We start from the raw sequence: 20,949 nt of genomic DNA, 5'->3' as shown, positions 1-20,949 counted from the left end.
GAAGCACTTCGGCACCCTACCATGCACATGTCAGGGCGGGGGATATGATGACTAGCCACTGATCGACACCCAGTACGCAGGAACAGGCAACTCGCGAGACAGCGGATGGTAGCATTGCAGCAGGTCGTGCATGTGCATGGCTAAGGTACCTTGTTTGCGCGAAGGAACGCGTGCGGATGACACCTGTTGTGCTCTACAGCATGTCGAAGAGGACATATGTCTGAGGAGACATCGGGTGGCCGAGTCCCGAGCTCAGGATCCCGATACAGTGGTCGTCTTTTGTTGCGAAATAGCGTATCGAGTTAGACGGGTCGTAATGGAGTGCATTGGAGGGAGAGTTGAAAGCTGGAGGAAGTGCACGCTTGACTTTGCGGAGTCGGCTCCACATCGAAGGATCCCAAAGTCAGGTACGGCGACTTCGATAATTCCAATACACACGCGATGCATGAAATGCGAACAGATAGTGGTAGGCTATGCTAAGAAGGTACACAACGACACAAGACAATCCAATGGCGAAACAACATCGTTTCGCACTGCGGGGACTGAATACAATCTCCGGCCCTATCAATGAGCGGTCACACCTTCACCCCTTAGTGTATGCTGCTTCATATCTTGCAACGGACTATCCGACCTGACAGCATCTTGCTCAGAAGGTATAGCCTTCTCACTTGCCGTTCCCTGCTTCTTGCCCAAGTACTGCGCTATCTCTGTGCCAGCCAGCCTGCCAAACGTCATACTCCTCAAGCAAGACGTGGCTGGAGGGTACTCGTTGTAGAACAAGCCTAAAAAAATAGTCAGCACTTCGGAGTCTCACATTAGCTTAAGAGCATGCTGTACTGACCAGTCATCTCTCCTGCTGCCCACAGGCCGGGGATCGGAATGTCGTTGGTAGATAGGACACGAGCGTTAAGATCGGTCTTCACACCTCCGTATCTGTAGGACGGTGAGTACTCTCTTCTTGATGGTGCGAAAGAAGCAAGACTTACGTGAAGGTGAGGTTGGAAGTCATTGGGTAGCCGTAAAAGGGAGCCTTGACGATCTTGTTCGCCCAATTTGTCTTGTTTGGCGACAAACCAGTTGTGGCTTTGCCGTCAAGCTTCATCAGATCAAACTCATTGTCATTCACAGCAGCGTTGTAATCGTCTACAGTCTTCTTCAGCTCCTTGGGGTCTAGTCCCATCTTCTCGGCGAGCTCTTCGATTGTGTCCGCTTGCTCTGGTGGCTTGTCAGTGGTGTCGTAAACCCAGCTACCCTTGAAGCGGGTCATGATGTCTTGGTCTGTGACGAAGAAGCAGCTTTGGTTCTGGTCCTTCCAGCACTCCAAAGCGATCATCTCGAAGGTGGCGAATAGATGGCGCTTTCCTTCGTCGTAGAAGCGCTTGCAGGCTTGGTTCACCTATAAGGCACAGATGAACAGTGTCAGCCATCACTTTGAGCATTAATAAACAGCCATCGGATACCTACAACAATTCCGTAGTTATGACCCCAGATCACCGCGTCCGGCTTGCCAGCTCGTGTATCAACAAGCTCACAGTGGATGCCATCGAAGCTGCCTGCGGTCCCAGCACCAACCTCCAGAGACATGCGAAGACCCGCGCCGCGATTGTACTTCAAACCAGGAGCGATCAGAGGTAGTGAGTGAGTGTTCCGGCCAACATACCGTGACAGCATCTCGTTGTTGCCCTCGAAGCCTCCACATGCGAGTACGACGTTGGGTGCGAGGAGATCGTGAAGCAACCCATCGTTCTTCCTGACCTTCAGACCGCGAATGGCGCCCGTATCATCTGTAATCAGTTTGATTGCCTCGGTCTCCCAATGAACGTCGCAGTTGTCGTACGTGCCCAGATGCTCAAAGAGCTTAGCGATGATAGCTTTCCCGCCACCTTCTGGAAATACGAAATGCTGGTCGGTCTTGAACTCGAGTAAGACATTGGTCTCGTCATGGTGGACCCACTTGACGCCGTGCTCTTGTAGGTATTTGGCCGTGACTGGGGCTTCTTTGCAGAGCTTGTTGCAATAGTCCTCATCTGCTAGTCCATTGCTGACCAGTCGCATTTCCTTGACCCAGTCCTCATCTATGCACGGTTAGTAGCAGCACTGCAGATAGCACTCTAGGACACATACCAAAGTCTAAGTTTTTGTCCAGTCTGAGATATGCCATAGTCCAGCGGCTGGCACCACAGCGCTCACCGTCCTTACCCACCTCCACTAAGGCGACTCTTCCGTTCTTCTTCTGCTTCTTGCACTCCTCCAAGAAGTTCAGGGTGGCCATGGAACCGGCAAACCCGGACCCAACCACAATGAGGTCGTACCCTTTGAACGAAGCCATGTTGAGGGGATATGAAAGTGGAATGCAACAATACCTTGATCTGTCGCCGGTAGAAGAATACAGTTCTGTACTACGGAGGAGGTCTTGCCTTGATACATATGCTCACCACGGACAGAGCTCCTGTAGTCCGCTGTACTTGAGGAAGGTACGTATATCTTGTGCGGGGTTGTAAGCTTATGCAGATCCTGCCACCGTTCCTGGGCCATGGTGTGGTGCTTGGCTTCGATACTGCATGGAAGATAGCGATGATCCTGCAACGAGACTGGTCAGGGATACGTGAGACCGGCTTATTTCCTTGACATTGGTAGCGAGCTGGCGAAGCTAGAACATGGAAGTGTGAGGGGCTTAGGCAATGTCCTGGTAAACCGGGGTGCAGCCAGAATCCATCTCGCACAGGAGCAGAAGTGTCCGAGCCTGAGTAATGTGTTCAGAGTAAGCGCCATGGCATAGATGCGAGCTCCCAATTTGACGCATTGGGAAGTCGAACGACCAGCTAATTCCCAAGCCAAGCGAGCTTAGACATCGACATGTGGACTGAGGACCTAAGTGCAGTCTCGCCTGATGGATTCTGTCAGCTTGGGGAGGTCTCCAGATGTGGGACAGTAGTTGCGATACACTGCTTCGCGACGGACATGCATGTCTCTCTTCCAGTATATGCATGATCGCTATTAGCAGCCCATAGCTTGCATCATGCCGCTGTCTCTGTATCAGACGAGGATTTTATCAGGGCCGTCAATCCACTGGCCACTTTACGTAGCGTACTTGTGTGATGCAGTGAGGCAAGGAGAAGACGACGAGTCCAGACAGAGAAGGCACGCGATTTTGGCAGCGGGTAGATCCGGCGCAACGTCAGATCGTGGTTTCTATGTCTCATCAATTTAGCAGATATGCATTGAAAGCCCCATCTCCAAGACAGACGACGTCGCGATCTGTATGTACTAACAACAAAGACACTTTTGATCTTGTGCAAGGACTTGCCACTGCATCTTCCGCATCCAGCAGTGCCGCCACGAACCAAGAATCTTCCGCCAGGGACATATCGAGAGGAAGCCGGGAAGAAGACTTAGCGTTGCTCCTGGAACGGCTAGGTGAGAGCACTGGAGTAAATTGAATTGGCCACAAGAGGGGCTGGGGAGAGCGGGAGAAGTGTAGGCGCCATCGGACGCGCGAGGCAAGATGAGCGACCTGGACAAGTAAGAGCACGCGACCATCAGGCGTTATCAGGACATGGACTCTAACAAGCAACAGAGCCATCGCACAGCTTCGGGCATGCCGGCCAATACCTGAGAATCAAGTGCGGGAGCTATGCTACAAGGCACGAGAGCTTCTGATAGAGGAGGGTAACGTGGTGTCCGTTGATGCGCCAGTCACGGTAGGTGCTGTATTCAGAATCTTAGAGGCCGGCCTTGATCTGACACTTGCGCGCAGATTTGCGGTGATATCCACGGCCAGTTCCACGATCTCATGGAGCTCTTCAGAGTAGGCGGAGACGTGCCGGACACCAACTACCTTTTCATGGGCGATTTTGTCGATCGTGGCTTCTACTCATTGGAATCCTTTTTACTTCTTCTATGCTTAAAAGTACGATACCCGGACCGGATAACATTGATACGAGGTAACCACGAATCACGGCAGATCACGACTGTATATGGGTTTTATGACGAATGCTTAAGGAAGTACGGGAGCGCAAACGTGTGGCGATATTGCTGTGAGGTGTTCGACTACCTAGCACTTGGTGCACTGGTCATGGGAGCTGCCACCGATCTGCAGCCGACAGATGCTACTTTCCAGGACCCGAACTCTCAAGCCACTGCATTGTCCGAGCCAGATGAGATCGAGATCGAGATACTCAACTCGGCGGGACAAATCATCAATCGCTTTCCTCGGAACAATTACATAGGATCGCAGGATCTATCACAAATCTCCAACACACCCTCTTCGCCATCACAAAGTCTAGAGCAGACACCCTCGCGGAACGGTGCACCAGGCACAGGCGCTTCATCCGCCAGTCGAGGTAGCTCAAACAACACTGGTAGTGCCGTGCTTTGCGTCCACGGCGGCTTGAGTCCTCTCATCGATAGCATTGATAAAATCCGACTGCTCGACCGCAAACAAGAAGTGCCGCACGAAGGCGCCATGTGCGATCTCCTCTGGTCCGATCCGGATGAAATTGATGGCTGGGGTCTGTCACCGCGAGGGGCGGGCTTTCTGTTCGGCGCAGACATTGTGAAGTGCTTCAACCACAAAAATGATCTCTCCCTCATCTGCCGAGCGCACCAGTTAGTGATGGAAGGCTTCAAGGAGATGTTCGACAACAGTATCGTCACTGTGTGGTCCGCGCCTAATTACTGCTATCGATGCGGTAATGTAGCGGCTATTCTGGAGCTAGGTGAAGATGGTTCTGGTGCTGGCTATGCGCCGAGAACGAATGGTGATGTCGGGCGGAGTCAAGGCGGGCCTTTGGCGGAGAGAATCGAGCAAAGGCAAGGCCCCGGGCGGAGATATCGAGTATTCGAAGCGGCGCCGCAGGACAGTCGTGGCATGCCGGCGAAAAAGCCAGTGGCGGAATACTTCTTGTAATGCCTGCTGAAATAGGCCTGTCGGAGTGTATAGCATAAAATATTGTGATACCCATATGTAGCTGTATAGCACGTCGATGGCTGTTATTCAGAGCCGCATAGCAGAGTCGCAATTGAAGCAACAAACGTCGCATCCCTCAGTCATCACCTTCCTTCTTCACACTGACCTCTTCTCCCTTGATCTCTTCTTTCTTCACGCCCCTCTTTGCCTGTCTGTCCCACACCTTCTGCTCCTCCAAGAACTCCTTCTTAAGCTCCAAATACCTCTCGTCACTCGTGCATCTCCTCCAAACAGCCTTGAACACCTCACTAGCAGCCAGCTTCTCCTCCCTGCCCTGATGACCCTCCGACTTAGCCAACTCTACCCTCTCGCCACTATCCCTCGTCACCTCCCTCTCCGAACGATCGTACTTTTTGCCACCTTTATGGTTGGCATAGCGTTTAGCCCTCGTCATACCCATCTGGATGAACTTTCGGGCCATGTCTGCTCCCACGAAGTCTTCTGTCTTGAGGAAATACTCGAATGCGGACCAGAGGTTCTTGGACGAGTTCTCGGCTATGGGGACTGTTTTGAAACGCCAGTAGGGGAGTAGCATAGATTTGTATGGTTCGAAGGTCAGGACGCCTTGTTCACCTCGGGCTATTCGGTAGGACATGCAGAGCTCCTGGGAGGTCAAGGAGGGAGTCGAGAGGTGCTTGAGGTCGATTGCTTCAGGTTCATCGCTTTTCTTGGCCTTCTTGGATGCTTTTGGAGGCATCTTGCTCAGTGGTCGTCTTGGTACCGGTGACGTGAGCCAGACGTGGTGCCGTAGAGCAGGCTGTGGCCACCGATGGGCCCAAAAAGAGTGCCTTTTGGGCCGTATTGCGATCTTAGTGCAACAAGACCTCAATAGGCCTCTACCCATGTGTATCGTGCTGGCCAGGATGTGTGGCAAACCACCACCAGCTTGCTCTCTCTGCGACTCTTGAATGCGGGAGGGACAAACGAGCAAAAGGATACGGGATCTTGATACTAGGACCGAGACTTGAACTCCTAGGGCCGAATTAGGAGGTGTTTTAAATTAACATGATGTTGTATGAACTCACGGGACCTTCTGTGCACCATGCATGCAATGCGGAGCATCCGCATGATGTTAGACAGACGTGATAACCAACTACACCATCCCAGCTTTGACACGAGTCATGCTAAATTTTTTACACCTGTGAATAATATTGCGACTTACGTAGCACCGAGATTGAGCCAGCAACCGTGGGCGTTCCTCCGCCCTTCGGCGACGGTGCTTCTGCTGCTTTACGACTGTCAAGGGACGATCTCGTGATGGCGTCCGTGCCTAGAATGAGCCCTTACACGATTGACGCTCTAAACAACGGTAGTCCACGGCCTTGGTATGCTCGGCTTACGGTGGACCTCATGTAGTGCCTTGGCTGTGCGATAAGGCAACGCACCTTCCTTCTTTGGATTCATCTCAACGACAGGATGGAAACTACAATAAATGTCGAGATGGCAGGCGCTACTGCGGTGAGCAGCATCAGCTCATTCCTTCCGAGTTTTCGGTCAGCAGATTCTACTCACCAAGCATGTTGGCACGAAAGCTTTCAGCGTGGCTGACATGGAGCGCCTCTCTGGCTGTCGCACAGTCGATAACGTCTAGCAGCGGACTGCAATTGGATATCTCGGTGGCCAATGGATTGTTGAACGAGAGCACCAATGGTCGTATCGAAGTACTTTTCGCACCTCAAGGAACAGATCCTCTGGACGATACGGACGTCACCAGTTCTCTGGACTATATCTACGGCGAGAATGTCCAAGGCTTGATCTCCGGCAGCGCGGTAACACTTGCAGGCGGCAGCAACCTCACCACCAGAACAGGTGTTTATGGGTGGCCTCTCGTAGGCTTACAGGATCTTCCAAGCGGCAACTACAGTGTCCAAGCATTCATGAACATCTACGAAACCGTGACGCGCAGCGATGGCTCAGTCGTCAGCGTTCGCTTCCCTTGTGGCGATGGCGCACCACCAATCGGTGGCTACGGCAGCTTGCTAACTACAATCTCTGACATCGAAGTGTCTGGCAACGAGCAGACCGTCAGCCTCACCTTCAACGACACCGTACTTGCTGGGGAATTCAATGGTTCCGAGATCGGTGGCTGCTCGCAAGGCAATTATGTGGACACTGAGTTCCTGAAGTACATCAAGATTCGTAGCGATGCTCTGTCCACATTCTGGGGTCGCGAGATGTACGTCGGCGCCACCGTACTGCTACCATTCGGCTACAACCAGACAGACCAGTCTACTCGATACCCAGTCTTATACCACCAAAACCACTGGACGGCAAACCAAGGCGCTTTCAGATACCCAGTAGCCAATTTCTCCTCTGAATGGGACGCCGGCATGATCAACGCTACAGACACAATGGAGGCGCGCGAAACACCGAAGATGATATTAATCACGTTCCGCCATGAAACACCGTTCTACGATGACTCGTACGCTGTCAACACAGCCAACATTGGGCCGTATGGCGTTGCTTTGAACGACGAGCTTATTCCACATCTCGACAAGACCTTCAACACGATAGGAGAACCATATGCCCGCGTACAAGAGGGTGGCTCGACTGGCGGCTGGGAATCTGCTGCTAGTCTCGTCTTCCGTCCGGATCTGTTCGGTGTGACATTCACATCCTATCCGGACTCACTCGACTTTCACAGACATCAAGACATCCCTCTCTACGACTCTGCCAACGCCTATGTACGGGATAACGGGAGCATGATCATCTCAATCCGTACATTCGAAAATGACACTCAAGTCAACCTCGCCACAGTCGCACAGGAGAATCATTGGGAGCTCTCGCAAGGCACCTCATCTCGTTCATTCTTGCAGTGGGATATCTGGAACACCGTCTTCGGCGTGCAAGGCTACAACAATTACCCCCTCGAACCATGGAACAAAGTCACAGGCGAAATCTACCCTGCTGCGGTCGAATACTGGAAGTCATTCGACTTGTCAAACTACATCACCTCGAACTGGGGCGGTCCCAAGAACCTTGGCGAAGTACTCAAGAACCGCATCTTCATCTACGTTGGCACGCACGACGACTACTTCCTCAACGAAGGCGTCCTGGAGTTCCAGAAGCGAGTCAATGCCAAAGGTGGCGATGGCTGGACTAACGTGACTGTGCTTGAAGGCCAGCCGCACGGTGGCAATTATCAGCGAAGGACGACCTGGGACTTCCTCGAGTTGGCACTGCAGTGGGTAGAAGATCATGCTCCTGATGGCAAGACGCCGCTTTCGCCGGATGTGACGAAGGCGTCGAGTCGAGGCAATGACTGGACGGAGGTCATTGAGCGAGGAGGCAGACAAGCCGCTGTGGCTAGACAGAGCCCACCTGCATTGACCTCGCGATGGGGTGGTGTTGTGGCTACCGCCGGGCGTTGGGACCCAGGCGTTGTGCTAGAAGCGCAATGGATCGTCAATGGCCGTCCCACAGCTTCATTCCCCGTACAACAAGGTGAACAGATACGATTTGAGTCCCATTCAAGATGGCAAAAAGGTCAAGCCCAATTGGCTGTCACTGGTAGGAAGATTGGGTACGGGGATGAAACGAGGTATAGCAACACAGTCTGGGCTCGATTGTGAAGTATTGGAACATAGTTCCTGTGGTTGATATACGGTGCCGAGCAGATCTCAGCTCGTCTTGCACATCAATCCCACAATGACTGAAGCTTTCAGCACACCCTAAGGGCAACGTGTGTAGCAGCCGCCTGCAATAAAAGCAGTTACAGCCTTGCCATGAAAAAAAAAACCCCCCCCACCAATGCGTGTCCTAATCTTAGGATTCCTTCACAGCGCCATCGCTATGCTCTGATTTCTCTATCCGGACTGTAGAGTTCATTTCACGTAATCCCGCTATGCTTTGCTACCGTATACTTCGCGTGAAAAGGGGTATCTCGTGCGTTACTTCCAAAAATCTCGTCGTCAAGTCCATGCGTCAGAGTTGGATCGAGGAAAGGCAGAGGAGGAGTAGCGTGGCGGTTTATGACCACTCTGACGGCTATGTCTATATGCCGTCATATGTAGAGCGTTCTCAGCGTCTCGACTGGTGGCGTCTCTGTCATGCCTTTCGCTCGTAGTGCTAGTCCGATGGCTGACGGAGACTCTGTCCTCTTCTCGCTCTTGGTCCCGGCTTGAGCACGCTCTTTTCGTGCAGCTTTTTGTGCCTGCTTCTGCATGCTCTTACGATCTCGCGCAGTTACGCGTGGACCATGCTGCCGTTGCGACGTCTTGCCTATCCGTAATGCAGGATCTGGTGGCCGCGGTGGTAATAACTTCAGACGCGGCAGCTTCTTCGACGGCGATGCTGAGCCAGAAGCATTACCATCCTCGCCTGGGACTTTTACACGGATGTTCTCCGAGTCGTCTAGCTCTGTCGGTTGTGTGAGTGTGCTCTGCTGCGAGCCGTCTGGCACGCTCGAGCCTTCTGATTCCCAGCTGCCTATCGACTCCTGACTTCCATCGTAGCCACTGATATGTGATAAAGCGTGCTTCGTTTCTGCGCTCCGCGGCTTGCTACCTTTCGTCGCTCTGCTCATCCGTCTGTCCTGCTTCTTGCTTGGACCCACATGCACATCGTCGTCTGTGTCCTGATCCCGCTCAACGCTCGAACTCTCTGGCTGTGACGACATACTGCCGTTCTCCTCCGCATCCATCAGGTTTGACACTGCCAAGTTGATGTCTCCCTTGGCCGCTTCCAACGCACGCTTAATGGTCGGTTTGTCCGCCAAGAATGGTAATGACTTCGACACTACGTCCACCTGCCAAGGCAGAACGTGTGGCGTTTGTGCCAGCTTCGCCCTCTGGTTCATCTCTTCTTGCGGACTGAGTACTTTAGGTGACACTTCTGGTTTCCCAGCATGTGGTCCGTCGAGGTTCCGTATTGATGAGTAGTGCTCCCACAGATGATATGCAATGTGTGCCACTGGCCGAGTACCAACGTCCTCCCCACCACCAGTGATCATGTACGCAAAGTCTCTCTGGTAGATCTTGACATCCACATCGTAGGCTGATGCAAACGCCGTTATCTCCATGTTGTCACCATAGGTGCCACCTCTTGCCATGCTTAACAGATGGCTCTCGAACACACGGTCGATGTCGGCTTCGGAGGGTGGTGCAAGGTTGGCAGGTGCCGAGTAGGAGCCGGCATTTTTGCGTTTGGGGTTTCGTCGAATGCCACCACCAGGGTGCACATCGATGAACTGTTTGTAGTAGGCTGCATTGTCTCGCATGTAGTCGATTACACGTGAGCGGATGACGCCGTGTTCGTTCTGGTGGCCATGGAGTTGATCGGAAAGTGCATTAAAAAGACAGTTGCCTGTTTGACAGACGAGGTCAGCATTTCGTTTGGCAGAGCATTGATCGTCTCTCAGACAGGCTCGAATCCACCTTGTGCACCATTCAGACGTGAAAGCAAGGCGAATGTACTCACCATCTCCTCGAATATCGGCAGCGTACAGACCTAGCGCCGACAGCAATGGGAACTCATCCACCGAAGCTCCCATGGCACCCTAACAGGAGTGACACCACTGACAACCAATTAGCGAGGAGATTCATGGAGAAGCACTGGTTGATGTGTGTGAGGCAAATATGCCAGTCATGACAGCGAAGCCAGGAGGAAGAAAAGTGCAAGGCCTGCTAAAGTGAAGAAGGAGGCTAAATGGGAAAAGTGGTAAGGCAAAGTAAGGTAGTGGTAGTGTGAAATAATGTACCACCATTTGAGTCCAGAGCAGCAGCAGCAGCAGTATGTAGCAGCAGGGCAAGCAGCTGCAAAGCGCCCTTCGGGCCGGCAGAACAGTGGATGATCTCCGTGCTGGTGCAGTGCAGAGCTCGCTTTTTTCGGCGACCTGTCGTTTCTCCCCACTGTGCCTCACCGTCTCCCTCAGTATTCACCGTAGTAACAAGTCTGGAGCGATGTTATCGGTAATACCCCAAGACTGCCGCCCACACGGCTTCAAGGCTAATTCGGAGCAGAAAGATCGCGTAAGACAGCAAGAAGTAATCCGTGGAGCTGCCAATTAAACTTTCGAGGTCGTGTGCAGACTGCAGATCTGGGTCCGGTGGTCAGGCACGAGATACTGTACAAGGAGAGGATCTGATAATGCAAATGATGACGTTGAGCGATATAGCTTTGATCTCGAAGACACTGTTGACGTTGACACTGCTGGTAGGCTGCCTTCATATACCAAGACTTTTGGATTATGTGTCAGGCAGCCAATTTATCTTCTTGTTATTAGTCGTGTGCGCGCACATTCACTCGGCTGCTTGCTGTCATCTGAGAGCTGTTATGCACGTTTTTTTTTGCGTGTGATGAGTCAAAATCACACGCGATAGGCAGGCACGGCGAAGAGAGTTCGTAGCAAGCCACCCACAACTCTAATCACTCGCTCAAGCAAAGCCAGCACACTGCAGCGAGAACATTTCACTACAGTATATGTCCATGATACTCTGAGTTCCGTCTTTTCCATGCTCCAATCCTCCTATCTACAGTCATGTCTCGGAACATCGTGATTCTCGGGTAAGCTCGTCGTCTAGAGATCTACCAGATGGTACATGTAGGGCAACCTGAAGCTTACACCACGTCTCTTATGTAGAGCCGGGGTGACAGGTCTGACAACGGCTCTGCTGCTCGCACGTGATGGCACCAATAACATCACCGTGGTTGCAAAGCACATGCCTGGAGACTATGATATCGAGTATGCCTCCCCTTGGGCCGGTGCAAACTACTTGCCGTAAGTCAATCGAAGGCATGGAATCAAGTGGTCGACCATCATAGTCACGGTCGATCAGAAGACGAGCCTACAGTGGTCAACGATAGGCAGTGACTATCACCAGAGCTGATGCAAAGTTTAGTGTTGCGAAACCAGGAACGCCATCTGAGAGCTATGAGAGGAATACATGGCCAGAGCTTGCACGCTTGGCACAAGATCTGCCAGAGTCTGGCATTCACTTCCAAGGTGAGATTGGACTGCTGACGACCGCATGCCATGCCATTCGTACTGATCACGCAAAGATTCCGTCATCTATCGACGAACCAAAGACACCGGTACAGCAGTCGGCGACTGGGTTGCCGAACTTTTGAAAGAAGATGCCTGGTTCAAAGATGTCGTACCAAACGTAGGCATACTATTAAAACTACAGGAGACGGTTTCACTTACGTATAGCAGTTCCGGGTACTGGCAAAGTCCGATCTGCCAGAAGGTATAGACGGAGCTACAGGTTTCACTTCCGTCTGTATCAACACAGCTCTCTACCTTCCTTGGCTGGCATCCCAATGCCTGAAGTATGGCGTGGTTATACAACGTGGCATCGTTTCCCACGTTGCTGAAGCAGTCAAACTACACCACACCGGCAGACGTGCTGATATGGTAGTCAACTGCACGGGGCTGTTCTCGCTCCACTTAGGCGGCGTCGAAGACAAAGCAGTGTACCCAGCTCGAGGCCAGATCGTTATCGTCCGCAATGACCCTCACATCATGGCGTCAGTCTCTGGCACGGATGATGGCCCGGACGAGGCTACTTATATCATGCATCGAGCAGCCGGAGGTGGTTGCATCCTAGGCGGCTGTCTGCAAAAAGACAACTGGGAAAGCCAAGTTGATCCCAATCTGGCCATTCGAATCATGAAGCGAGCAATCGCCTTGTGCCCGAAACTAGTCCCGGAAGGCAAGGGCATCGAAGCATTGAGTATTATTCGACATGGCGTGGGACTGCGACCTATGCGTACTGGCGGACCGAGGGTCGAGAAGGAGGTCATCGAAGGCGTCAAGGTGGTACATAACTACGGGCATGGAGGCTATGGGTATCAGACCTCTTATGGTGCTGCACAGGTTGCGAAGGAGCTTGTCGATGAGTCGCTGCCATCGACACTGGCGAAGCTGTAACATAGCTGCGGTTGGATTGCTATAGATCTGGTATGATGCCGAGGGATTATTGCTTGACCGATCACTCGTCAGGCACATGAACTGGGCTCCAGCCTGTCATGAGACTAGGCCTGCGCTAGACCTATCATGTGAAGTGAAGTGCCTGCCTCGTGTTGTGGCGTTGTGTCGCGGAAGTGACGTGTTTAGAAGTGGCTGGGTCAAAGCTTCCGTCTCGTCGCTACAGCTTGTCGATCAAGAAAGGAGCCGACTGTCTCAAACAATCCAAGTCCAGACCACCAGAAGACCTCTCCAGCACTTCTCAACCTCCCCAATCCATTCTTCACATCAACGCGACCACGTAGACGACTTCCAACGCGACCATGGACTTCTCCGACATCTTGTTAGTACTTCAGCCTTTGGGACTCGAAGCACGAGATAGCTGCCTGGAGCTCTTGCTAATGCGCATTACAGCCGGATTGTCAACATTTTGGTTGGTGTCTTCATGATATTGGGTGGAATTGGACAATTCTGGCCTAGCATTACTGTGTAAGAGTCGAACATCTGTTGGACATGGGTTGGACAATGGCTCATGGAATGGCTACAGGCAGAATATCATCCTCGCAGTCTATCTGTTTATCTTTGGCATTGGTTTGTATATCGTGTGATGTCAGTGGAAGTACGAATGGTGCTAATGAATTGTACAGCGACTGCTCTTCTTGGTAGGCTGGACCTCACCCCAATGACTACAACTGCGCGCACTAACAAGCGACAATAGAGTTCCAAATCCCACCTCAACTCGCCCGATATGCCTCCTTCATGTTCAGCTTCATCGGCCGCGGTATCTGTGAGTCTCGCCTACACGCCACTGGCAAGAAGCAGGAGGGTTAACTAACACATCCACAGTCTACATCTTTGTGGGCAGCATCACCATGGGCTGGAAATGGTGGAGATATACCGCTGGCGCACTCATTGTCCTCGTTGGCATCGGCTACGTCGCTCTCGAATTTGTCCCTAGCATTGAGCCGCCGGCGAATATGAGGGATGCAGACCAAGGATGGGGTGCGGAGCAGGTCTAGAAGACACCAGATTATACGCAGCCTCTCACGATAGGTGCAGCCGCGGCGTAGAGGCTCTTTGTAGGGAGGGTGTATGAATGACTACGATGACAGTCGCTAGAGCTTGGGGAAGAGGCCCGAGGAGACTGGCTGAGAGAGACACGATAGCAGGCAGGATGTACAACAATTGTACGATGTAGTGGTTGAACTTCTGCTCAGGTTGACAGTGGCATAGTTTTACAAGGTACAGAGCGTACCATACTTCCGTGCGAGTTCGGAACTGCCAACACCGTCCACCCTTCCATTATTTTCCCGGTCTCATATGCGAACCACTGCTCATCAGTGAATGCTCCGTACATACGTTAGCTCGTGACTAATCGGCGAGCAGCCGATTCTGCTTATCCCGAGTTGAACCAATCAGCAGCGATCTAATTAGCATTACTAATTGTGACCTCCTTCTGTAACAACATTCGTGCTTTGTTTCGTGTACACTCGTACACACAACGTCGTGTCGCGTGAATTACCTGGCCACTAGAGGTTGTACAACAGTCCACCCTGGAGAACTTCTGGCTACTCAAAATATCGAGTTTCAGCGACACGACTTACGAACATTACTTCTGCCTGGTTTTGCTTATACCAAGAACCGAGAACAACCGGCCGAGTTTCTGCACGCATTTGAGCAAAGGAGCATTTGGAGCCGCAGTGCTTGCGAATGCTTCAACTTGATCCTCTCATGCTGTCGTAGGAAAGTTCTTCAAGGCGATGGCTGGGAACACTCTCGAAGAAGCTCAAGTGGCGGTGGCGGCGACCATGGACAGCAACCAGAGACAACTGCAACGCGAGCCATCACAGCAGGACCTCGAACTTGCGCAGTCTCTGATTGAGCATTCCCAAGGAGGGCAGGTCCAACCTCCGCAGTCAACATGGCAAGCCCTTAATGGAGGCGAGCCAAGTCCTTATGGTCAGCCTCATGACGGTGCAGCGACCGATATGATGAACCAGCACGAAATGGCTGGTATGCCATCATTCTACTCGCACCCACACACTCACCAACCTCTGCAACGAAGAACACCAACGGCGCCAAGTGGACAGATGTGCAGTAATTGCGGCACGACGAAGACTCCCCTGTGGAGGAGATCACCTTCCGGGGCGGTCATCTGCAACGCATGTGGTCTGTACTACAAAGCACGAAATCAAATGCGACCCGTAGGGTTGAAGCGAGGTGGTCCTGCTCCGCTTCCACCCGCTGAGGGTCAGAGACATGATAGAAGCACTTCTCCCACCACTCTGCAAGGTAACGCTACTTATGTGACAGCCGATCAAAGTGTGAATGGCACATGTCCTGGTGGAGGTCGCTGCAACGGCACGGGGGGACACGAAGGCTGTAATGGGTGCCCCGCATACAACAATCGGGTCTCGAAAACAGCGCAGGTGGCTCTACAGCAGACGACCTCATCTGCAGATGAAGTGAATCCTTCTCCAGGCCAACCATCATCGGGCACGAGTGTGGTCGTGGCGTGTCAGAACTGCGGCACGACTATCACTCCTCTTTGGCGTCGAGACGATGCAGGGCATACCATCTGCAATGCTTGTGGGCTCTATCACAAATTGCATGGCCATCATCGCCCAGTGCAAATGAAGAAAGCCGAGATCAAGCGAAGGAAACGTGTAGTGCCAGCAGACATGCCATCCTATGCCGGTCGTGGTATGGTCGTGAACGAGTACATGAACGACGACCTCTCAGCGCAGGATTCAAGAGCATCGATGGCACCATCCACAGTGACGACAGTATATGGAGGTATGCAGGAGTCCCAACGGCCAGCTGGAGGACCAATACCTGTCGACTTCACAGAGGCCTTCAGAAGCCGGAACACGATCCGCCACGGTCACGACCATCACTACCAGCAAGGCGAATCCTCAGCAAACCCACGCAAGCGCTCCTTCTCCACGAGTGAGCGCGGCGGTGCCGAAGGTGACGACGAGACATATTCGCACGCACAGAACGTTCCGTCCCCCCACATCACTACTGCTGCACGTGAGGAGAACATCGACCCTGCTCTAAGCTCGTCAATAGCTCGGGCATCAGAACCACCATCTTCATCGTCGAAGGAGGCACGAAGAGCAGAGCTGCAGCGCGAGGCACAAAGGATGAGGGAGATGCTGATGGCTAATGAGCTGGAGATGGCTGCCCTAGCCGATGGCGCGGGAGAATGAATGCGAGGATCTAAGTCAGACTACTGGCGTGGGAAGATGATGAGACACGAGCGACAGCATGCAATGTGACAGAGCACACTACCTTATCGAGTGACTGCATCGTAGAATCAAAATATCAACGCTCAAGTCTACGACTGCTTGACAGAAATGCATTTCCATCGCACATAGGGCATAATAAGTAAGCTTCAGTTTCCACGCCTGCATTGCCATTGCGCCTACGCTCACCCAACGTAACGCCAGCTACGCTGTAGAAGCATAATGACATCAAACATAGCAATCGTCTTCCACGTTTCTGAGCACAACACTATTTGACCCGTCTAGTAACTCCTCCCGAACATGACCCACATCTTCGCCTCCTTCTCACACTTCGGATTGATGCAGTGCGTGCCAGCCTTGACCTCCTCCGGCTGCTCGTCCGGAATACACAATGACTTGGCACCCATCGATGGAGCTCTGACATCGACTTCCTGCCCCTCAACCTGACCGGAAGAATCCTTCTTGATCTCGTCCTCGCAGTCTCCAGAAGCGCAATGCTGGACAAGTACCACGTTCTTGTCGTTCAGAGCCGGCACGAAGTCCTTCCATTCCCGGATGATCTTGCGGTGGGATGCATATTCGTCGCTGGCCTTCTTGAACATATCCGCTTGGATCTGCTCGAGAAGTTTCGGGACCTCTGCTGCGAGGTCGGTGAGCGGGATGGTACTCTTACCTTCCTGGTCGCGACGAGAAGTCGTCACAACGCCATTTGCGCGGTCTTTCGGTCCGAATTCGATTTGCAGCGGTACGCCCTTCATCTCCCAATCGTTGAACTTGTAGCCCGGAGAGTAGCCTTCGCGAAAGTCGCACTCGACCCTTACATCCGCGCCTTCGAGCTTATCGCTGATGCTCTTGACCTCATCGTAGAGCTTCTCGCGATCGGCGTCCGTAGTCTTTGCGTTCACGCCGACAGGAATGATGACGACTTGTATCTCTGCTACGCGCGGCGGAACAATCAGACCCTTATCGTCGCCGTGAATCAAAATCATGATGCCGATAGATCGGGTGGTGAAACCCCAGCTGTTCTGCCACACTTTAATCCTATCCCTCTTCTCGCCTTCCTTAACCTGCTGGTTCGGGTCCTCGACTGTAATATCAAACATTTTTGCAAAGTGCTGGCCGAGACAGTGCGATGTCGCTGCTTGGATGCCTCGACCAACGGCTGGGATGTAGCCTTCGACTGTCGTGGTGTAGTGTGCTCCCGGAAATTGCTCGTTGACGGTTTTGACACCCTTGACTACCGGAACAGCCAGTAGTTCCTCGTAGATGGCAGCGTAGTGGTCAAGAATCTGCCTGACCTCCACACCAGCCTCCTTCTCGGTAAGATGTGCTGTGTGACCCTCCTGCCACAAGAACTCTCTTGACCGAATAAAAGGCATTGGGTGCTTGAACTCCCACCGCACGACATTGTTCCACTGGTTCATCTTGAGTGGCAAATCCCTATGACTCCTGATCTTCTTGCTGTAGAAGCTGTACATGGCCGTCTCACTCGTCGGACGCACCGCCAGCCTCTTGTCCAGCTTACTCTTGCCTCCCTCCGTCACCCACGCTACCTCCGCCGCGAAGCCCTCGATGTGGTCTTTTTCACGCTGCAGGTTCGCCTCCGAGATAAAGAGTGGGAAGTAGCAGTTTTTCACGCCCATTTTCCGAATCCGCGCATTGAAGAAGTCCTGGATGAACTCCCAGATCCTGTATGAGCCTGGCTGGTAGATGTAGCATCCTGGCACGTCGGAGAATTCGAGGAAGTCGCCTTTGACAATAGTCTGTTGGTACCATTCTGACAGGTCTTCGCTCTTCTTGCACGTGATGCCGATGAGTTCTGGTTCGCCGCCTTTCTTCGCTTTTGGCTGTTGTGCTTGTTTTTGCTTTTCTGGTTTTGACTTGTTCGCTGCCTTTTGATCTTTCGGCTCCTTCTCCTTCTTGCCTGGCTTGCCATTTGGTCTCGCACCTTCGACTGTTTGTTCGCTGCTAGCATTTGGTTGCTCTTCAGTCAGTTTGAGGGTATCCATCTTCTTGTCCATACCTTCGGCGGCCATATTCGCAGGAAAGCTCTCGTCTGTTCGATTGTATAGTCGTACTGTGCCGCACTCGCTCAATGTCCAGATATGTGTACAGATATATTTCGAGTCACGCGAGTGTTCAAAGACTGATAGCTCGACTCATCGCAAAACAATGTTTCGAAATCCCAATGGCGGGGGGGACGTGACGCCCCACTACGGCCGACGACTCGTATGTACTCACAAGAGATAGGATACTTCAAGCACGACGTTGAAAAGTGGTGTCATATATTCGTCTATCATTTGTATCACGTCAAGAACGTAAAGGGCTCGCTCGTGGCCCTTCTGCCAACCAAAGCTTCGCCCTCAGCCATCTCATCCTCTCGCCACAGGCTCCGTCGCCTCGCATTCTCCTTCTTTAACACAATCCGCAAAGCCAATGCCAACAGACCCACCAGAGCCATAGCAACGGCACAGACACTCATTCCCTTGATATAGTATGGTCCCTCAGCATCAGGGTAAAGTCTTGTACCCAGCAGAGGACCCATCTGTCCAATCACATTCAGCATAGCCATGCCTGTCCCTTTGCCTTCGTCTGATGGCTGATTATTCACAGTCCAAGTGATCACTATCGTGACGGCTGAGAAGAAGCCTGCGCAGATCGGGAAGACGGCAAGATATCGGAGAACATGTCCGAGCTTGAACGTGCCGGCCAGTGCCAGGACGATGTAGCCTGTCATTGCTACAGCGGCGTGCAGCATCATCGGGACACTTCGGCTGTGATATCTGTCGGAAAGATAGGCCGTGACCAGAACGATCACGAACGAGAACAGGAATGGTGGCGCAGAGAGTCCTTGCGCTGCCAGGCGTGAGTAGCCCATGCTATGGACTATGGTCGGCAGGAATACTGGCAACGACGAAAAGGCGACGTTGACGCAGAAGAACATGCTGGCTGTCAGATAGGCTTTTGGATCCTTCAAGGTGCGTAGAACTTCAGACCACTGGAATTTGCGTTTATAGCGCGGCGTGCTGTCCAACTTCGCTGTAGGCTTCTCGCCTGTAGCCGTGCTGGCTGTGGTTTCTTTTCGCATACGCAGGGTGGCGATCTTGCGCTCACGAGCTTTCAGCCACCGGGCTGTCTGGGGCGAGTCCGGGATCCACCAGTAGGCCCACACTGCTACTAGACATGCTGGGAAGCCTGAGGACGAGTCAGCTTGTCGTCCAAGTCGTGATCTCAAATACACAGGAGCCTACCTTCTACAAGAAACAGCAATCGCCAGCTTGCAATACCAGTGCCACCGCCAAACCTCACTATAGCATAAGCAAGACTACTAGCGAAGCTTGTTGCCAGTGGCGCAGCAGAGATGAATAACCCAATGCGGAAAGCCAGTTCGTCCTTTCGAAAGAAGAATGATAGATAGAATGGTATCCCTACGAATGCGGCCTCACCAATGCCCAGCAAGACTCGCAGCACCAGGATTCCGCCAAACGAGCTCACAATGGACTGCAGTGATGCCAGCACACCCCAGGCACAAACGCAACAGCTGATGTAGATGTGCGGTGGGAAGAGCTGATAGCAGACTGTCATCCATTCGAATAGAATGTAGGTGATGTAGAAGGCCGTCAGTAGCCATGAGTACTGGTTATCGTCCAATTCTAAGTCATCTGTGAGGCCAGCGATCTTGGCATTGCCGATGTTGCTCCGGTCTAGAAAAGATAGAAGATATAGCAGTGCCACGAAAAGGACGAGACGAGTGTCTAGCTTGCGGAGGACTTTCCGTTCTTCATCTGGTGTGTAAAGCTCGAATGACTGAACGCTTGCCCTGCTGGCTCTTCGACGACGATTGCTTGCTAATTCCTCTTCTTCTTCAGCGTCTTCTTCATCATCATCTCGTTGCGCCGGAGTTCGCGAGCTTCCTCCCAGCTCTTTGAGCTCGTAGCCCTCGCCTTGTCCCAGCTCGGCCAGGTCGTCCTGATCATCTACATCAGGTTCCGGAGTATAGCGAATTGCGCTTGAGGAGTCTTGGCTGGAGTCAGAACTGGTGGGTGGTTTGTCCTCTTCCGGTGCTACCGGTTGATACGTTGAAGATGCCATCGGGACGTCGATAGCAGGAACATGACGGGGATGCTCAACTGTGATCGACAATAATGAGTTCTGTACTCAGCGTTCAGCTGATGTCGTGTTGGACTTGTCCCCATCCAAATGCTACTGGTCATCAAAACTTCGCATCGGTAAGTCACTCCACGAAGCTCTCGCAGTCGCCGAGCTGCGGCTTACACCCGCTAGCTTGCCAGCAAGGGTTAGCGGAGGGGGAAGGTCTTGACGAGAATAGCACAGGCCGAGATTCATCTATTAGGCTTGCCATGGTCTTACTGTATCGTTGACGATATTGAGTCTCTCCCGATGAATACAGACCCATGCGGGAGCACAATGGGAGGTGTTATCTTCGTGCCCTTCAACATCTATCGTGTGGCTCGTTGATGATGTATGCGTCTTAGCAGGAGCGCATCGATCGTAGCTTTACCAACCAGACGGCTGCCACCGTCCCGGAACCGAGGCAATCCCTCGATCGAGCAGGTCTTCTGTGGGCGAAGATGCACAGGACATGCAGCTTGTAGACGCTGGAACATGATATAGGACATACACTTTCCTAAAGCAGTACTCAAGCAAGCCGTGGCTGGCTGCAAGATGTATCTGTCCGCAATGGTTGGTTATCGCATCTGTCAACTCGTGTCAACTTCCCTGCCCGAAGATGTCACGGCGCATATCGAGGCGATCAACGTGCCGTAAACCTGGCATCGCTTCCATATAACGATCAAATATAGTGA

General features: G+C 52.5%; 10 protein-coding genes across 10 annotated transcripts; 5 read left to right on the top strand and 5 right to left on the bottom strand.

The window, feature by feature from the left end:
- Nucleotides 1–564: 564 nt before the first annotated feature.
- LTS14_001636 (uncharacterized protein) lies at nucleotides 565–2,329 on the bottom strand (the record flags this gene model as incomplete). The annotated part of the gene is made up of 5 exons (XM_064834345.1): nucleotides 565–782; nucleotides 842–933; nucleotides 987–1,396; nucleotides 1,465–2,075; nucleotides 2,125–2,329. 5 exons carry the CDS (start codon nucleotides 2,327–2,329, stop codon nucleotides 565–567), a joined length of 1,536 nt encoding a protein of 511 aa, XP_064698209.1.
- Nucleotides 2,330–3,505: 1,176 nt separating this feature from the next.
- On the top strand, nucleotides 3,506–4,909 carry PPH3 (phosphoprotein phosphatase PP4 catalytic subunit; the record flags this gene model as incomplete). Its single annotated transcript, XM_064834344.1, has 3 exons — nucleotides 3,506–3,522; nucleotides 3,578–3,701; nucleotides 3,758–4,909. 3 exons carry the CDS (start codon nucleotides 3,506–3,508, stop codon nucleotides 4,907–4,909), a joined length of 1,293 nt encoding a protein of 430 aa, XP_064698208.1.
- Nucleotides 4,910–5,045: 136 nt separating this feature from the next.
- On the bottom strand, nucleotides 5,046–5,666 carry LTS14_001634 (uncharacterized protein; the record flags this gene model as incomplete). Its single annotated transcript, XM_064834343.1, has 2 exons — nucleotides 5,046–5,473; nucleotides 5,543–5,666. 2 exons carry the CDS (start codon nucleotides 5,664–5,666, stop codon nucleotides 5,046–5,048), a joined length of 552 nt encoding a protein of 183 aa, XP_064698207.1.
- Nucleotides 5,667–6,486: 820 nt separating this feature from the next.
- LTS14_001633 (uncharacterized protein) lies at nucleotides 6,487–8,541 on the top strand (the record flags this gene model as incomplete). The annotated part of the gene is made up of 1 exon (XM_064834342.1): nucleotides 6,487–8,541. The coding sequence occupies one exon, from the start codon at nucleotides 6,487–6,489 to the stop codon at nucleotides 8,539–8,541; it is 2,055 nt and encodes a 684-aa protein (XP_064698206.1).
- Nucleotides 8,542–8,972: 431 nt separating this feature from the next.
- LTS14_001632 (uncharacterized protein) lies at nucleotides 8,973–10,460 on the bottom strand (the record flags this gene model as incomplete). Its single annotated transcript, XM_064834341.1, has 2 exons — nucleotides 8,973–10,273; nucleotides 10,388–10,460. 2 exons carry the CDS (start codon nucleotides 10,458–10,460, stop codon nucleotides 8,973–8,975), a joined length of 1,374 nt encoding a protein of 457 aa, XP_064698205.1.
- Nucleotides 10,461–11,447: 987 nt separating this feature from the next.
- DAO1 (D-amino acid oxidase) lies at nucleotides 11,448–12,839 on the top strand (the record flags this gene model as incomplete). Its single annotated transcript, XM_064834340.1, has 5 exons — nucleotides 11,448–11,473; nucleotides 11,550–11,687; nucleotides 11,809–11,912; nucleotides 11,969–12,072; nucleotides 12,123–12,839. The coding sequence occupies 5 exons, from the start codon at nucleotides 11,448–11,450 to the stop codon at nucleotides 12,837–12,839; spliced, it is 1,089 nt and encodes a 362-aa protein (XP_064698204.1).
- Nucleotides 12,840–13,634: 795 nt separating this feature from the next.
- LTS14_001630 (uncharacterized protein) lies at nucleotides 13,635–13,894 on the top strand (the record flags this gene model as incomplete). Its single annotated transcript, XM_064834339.1, has 2 exons — nucleotides 13,635–13,662; nucleotides 13,722–13,894. 2 exons carry the CDS (start codon nucleotides 13,635–13,637, stop codon nucleotides 13,892–13,894), a joined length of 201 nt encoding a protein of 66 aa, XP_064698203.1.
- Nucleotides 13,895–14,635: 741 nt separating this feature from the next.
- On the top strand, nucleotides 14,636–16,087 carry SFU1 (GATA type transcriptional activator of nitrogen-regulated proteins; the record flags this gene model as incomplete). Its single annotated transcript, XM_064834338.1, has 1 exon — nucleotides 14,636–16,087. The coding sequence occupies one exon, from the start codon at nucleotides 14,636–14,638 to the stop codon at nucleotides 16,085–16,087; it is 1,452 nt and encodes a 483-aa protein (XP_064698202.1).
- Nucleotides 16,088–16,404: 317 nt separating this feature from the next.
- On the bottom strand, nucleotides 16,405–18,159 carry LTS14_001628 (uncharacterized protein; the record flags this gene model as incomplete). The annotated part of the gene is made up of 2 exons (XM_064834337.1): nucleotides 16,405–18,077; nucleotides 18,147–18,159. The coding sequence occupies 2 exons, from the start codon at nucleotides 18,157–18,159 to the stop codon at nucleotides 16,405–16,407; spliced, it is 1,686 nt and encodes a 561-aa protein (XP_064698201.1).
- Nucleotides 18,160–18,428: 269 nt separating this feature from the next.
- Nucleotides 18,429–20,215, bottom strand: LTS14_001627 (uncharacterized protein; the record flags this gene model as incomplete). The annotated part of the gene is made up of 2 exons (XM_064834336.1): nucleotides 18,429–19,318; nucleotides 19,375–20,215. 2 exons carry the CDS (start codon nucleotides 20,213–20,215, stop codon nucleotides 18,429–18,431), a joined length of 1,731 nt encoding a protein of 576 aa, XP_064698200.1.
- Between the last annotated feature and the right edge of the window lie 734 nt (nucleotides 20,216–20,949).

The sequence above is a fragment of the Recurvomyces mirabilis genome (genome assembly GCF_035927965.1).
Source record: "Recurvomyces mirabilis strain CCFEE 5264 chromosome Unknown scaffold_3, whole genome shotgun sequence".
NCBI lineage: Eukaryota > Fungi > Ascomycota > Dothideomycetes > Mycosphaerellales > Teratosphaeriaceae > Recurvomyces > Recurvomyces mirabilis.
This window is presented reverse-complemented; position numbering and strand designations above follow the sequence as displayed.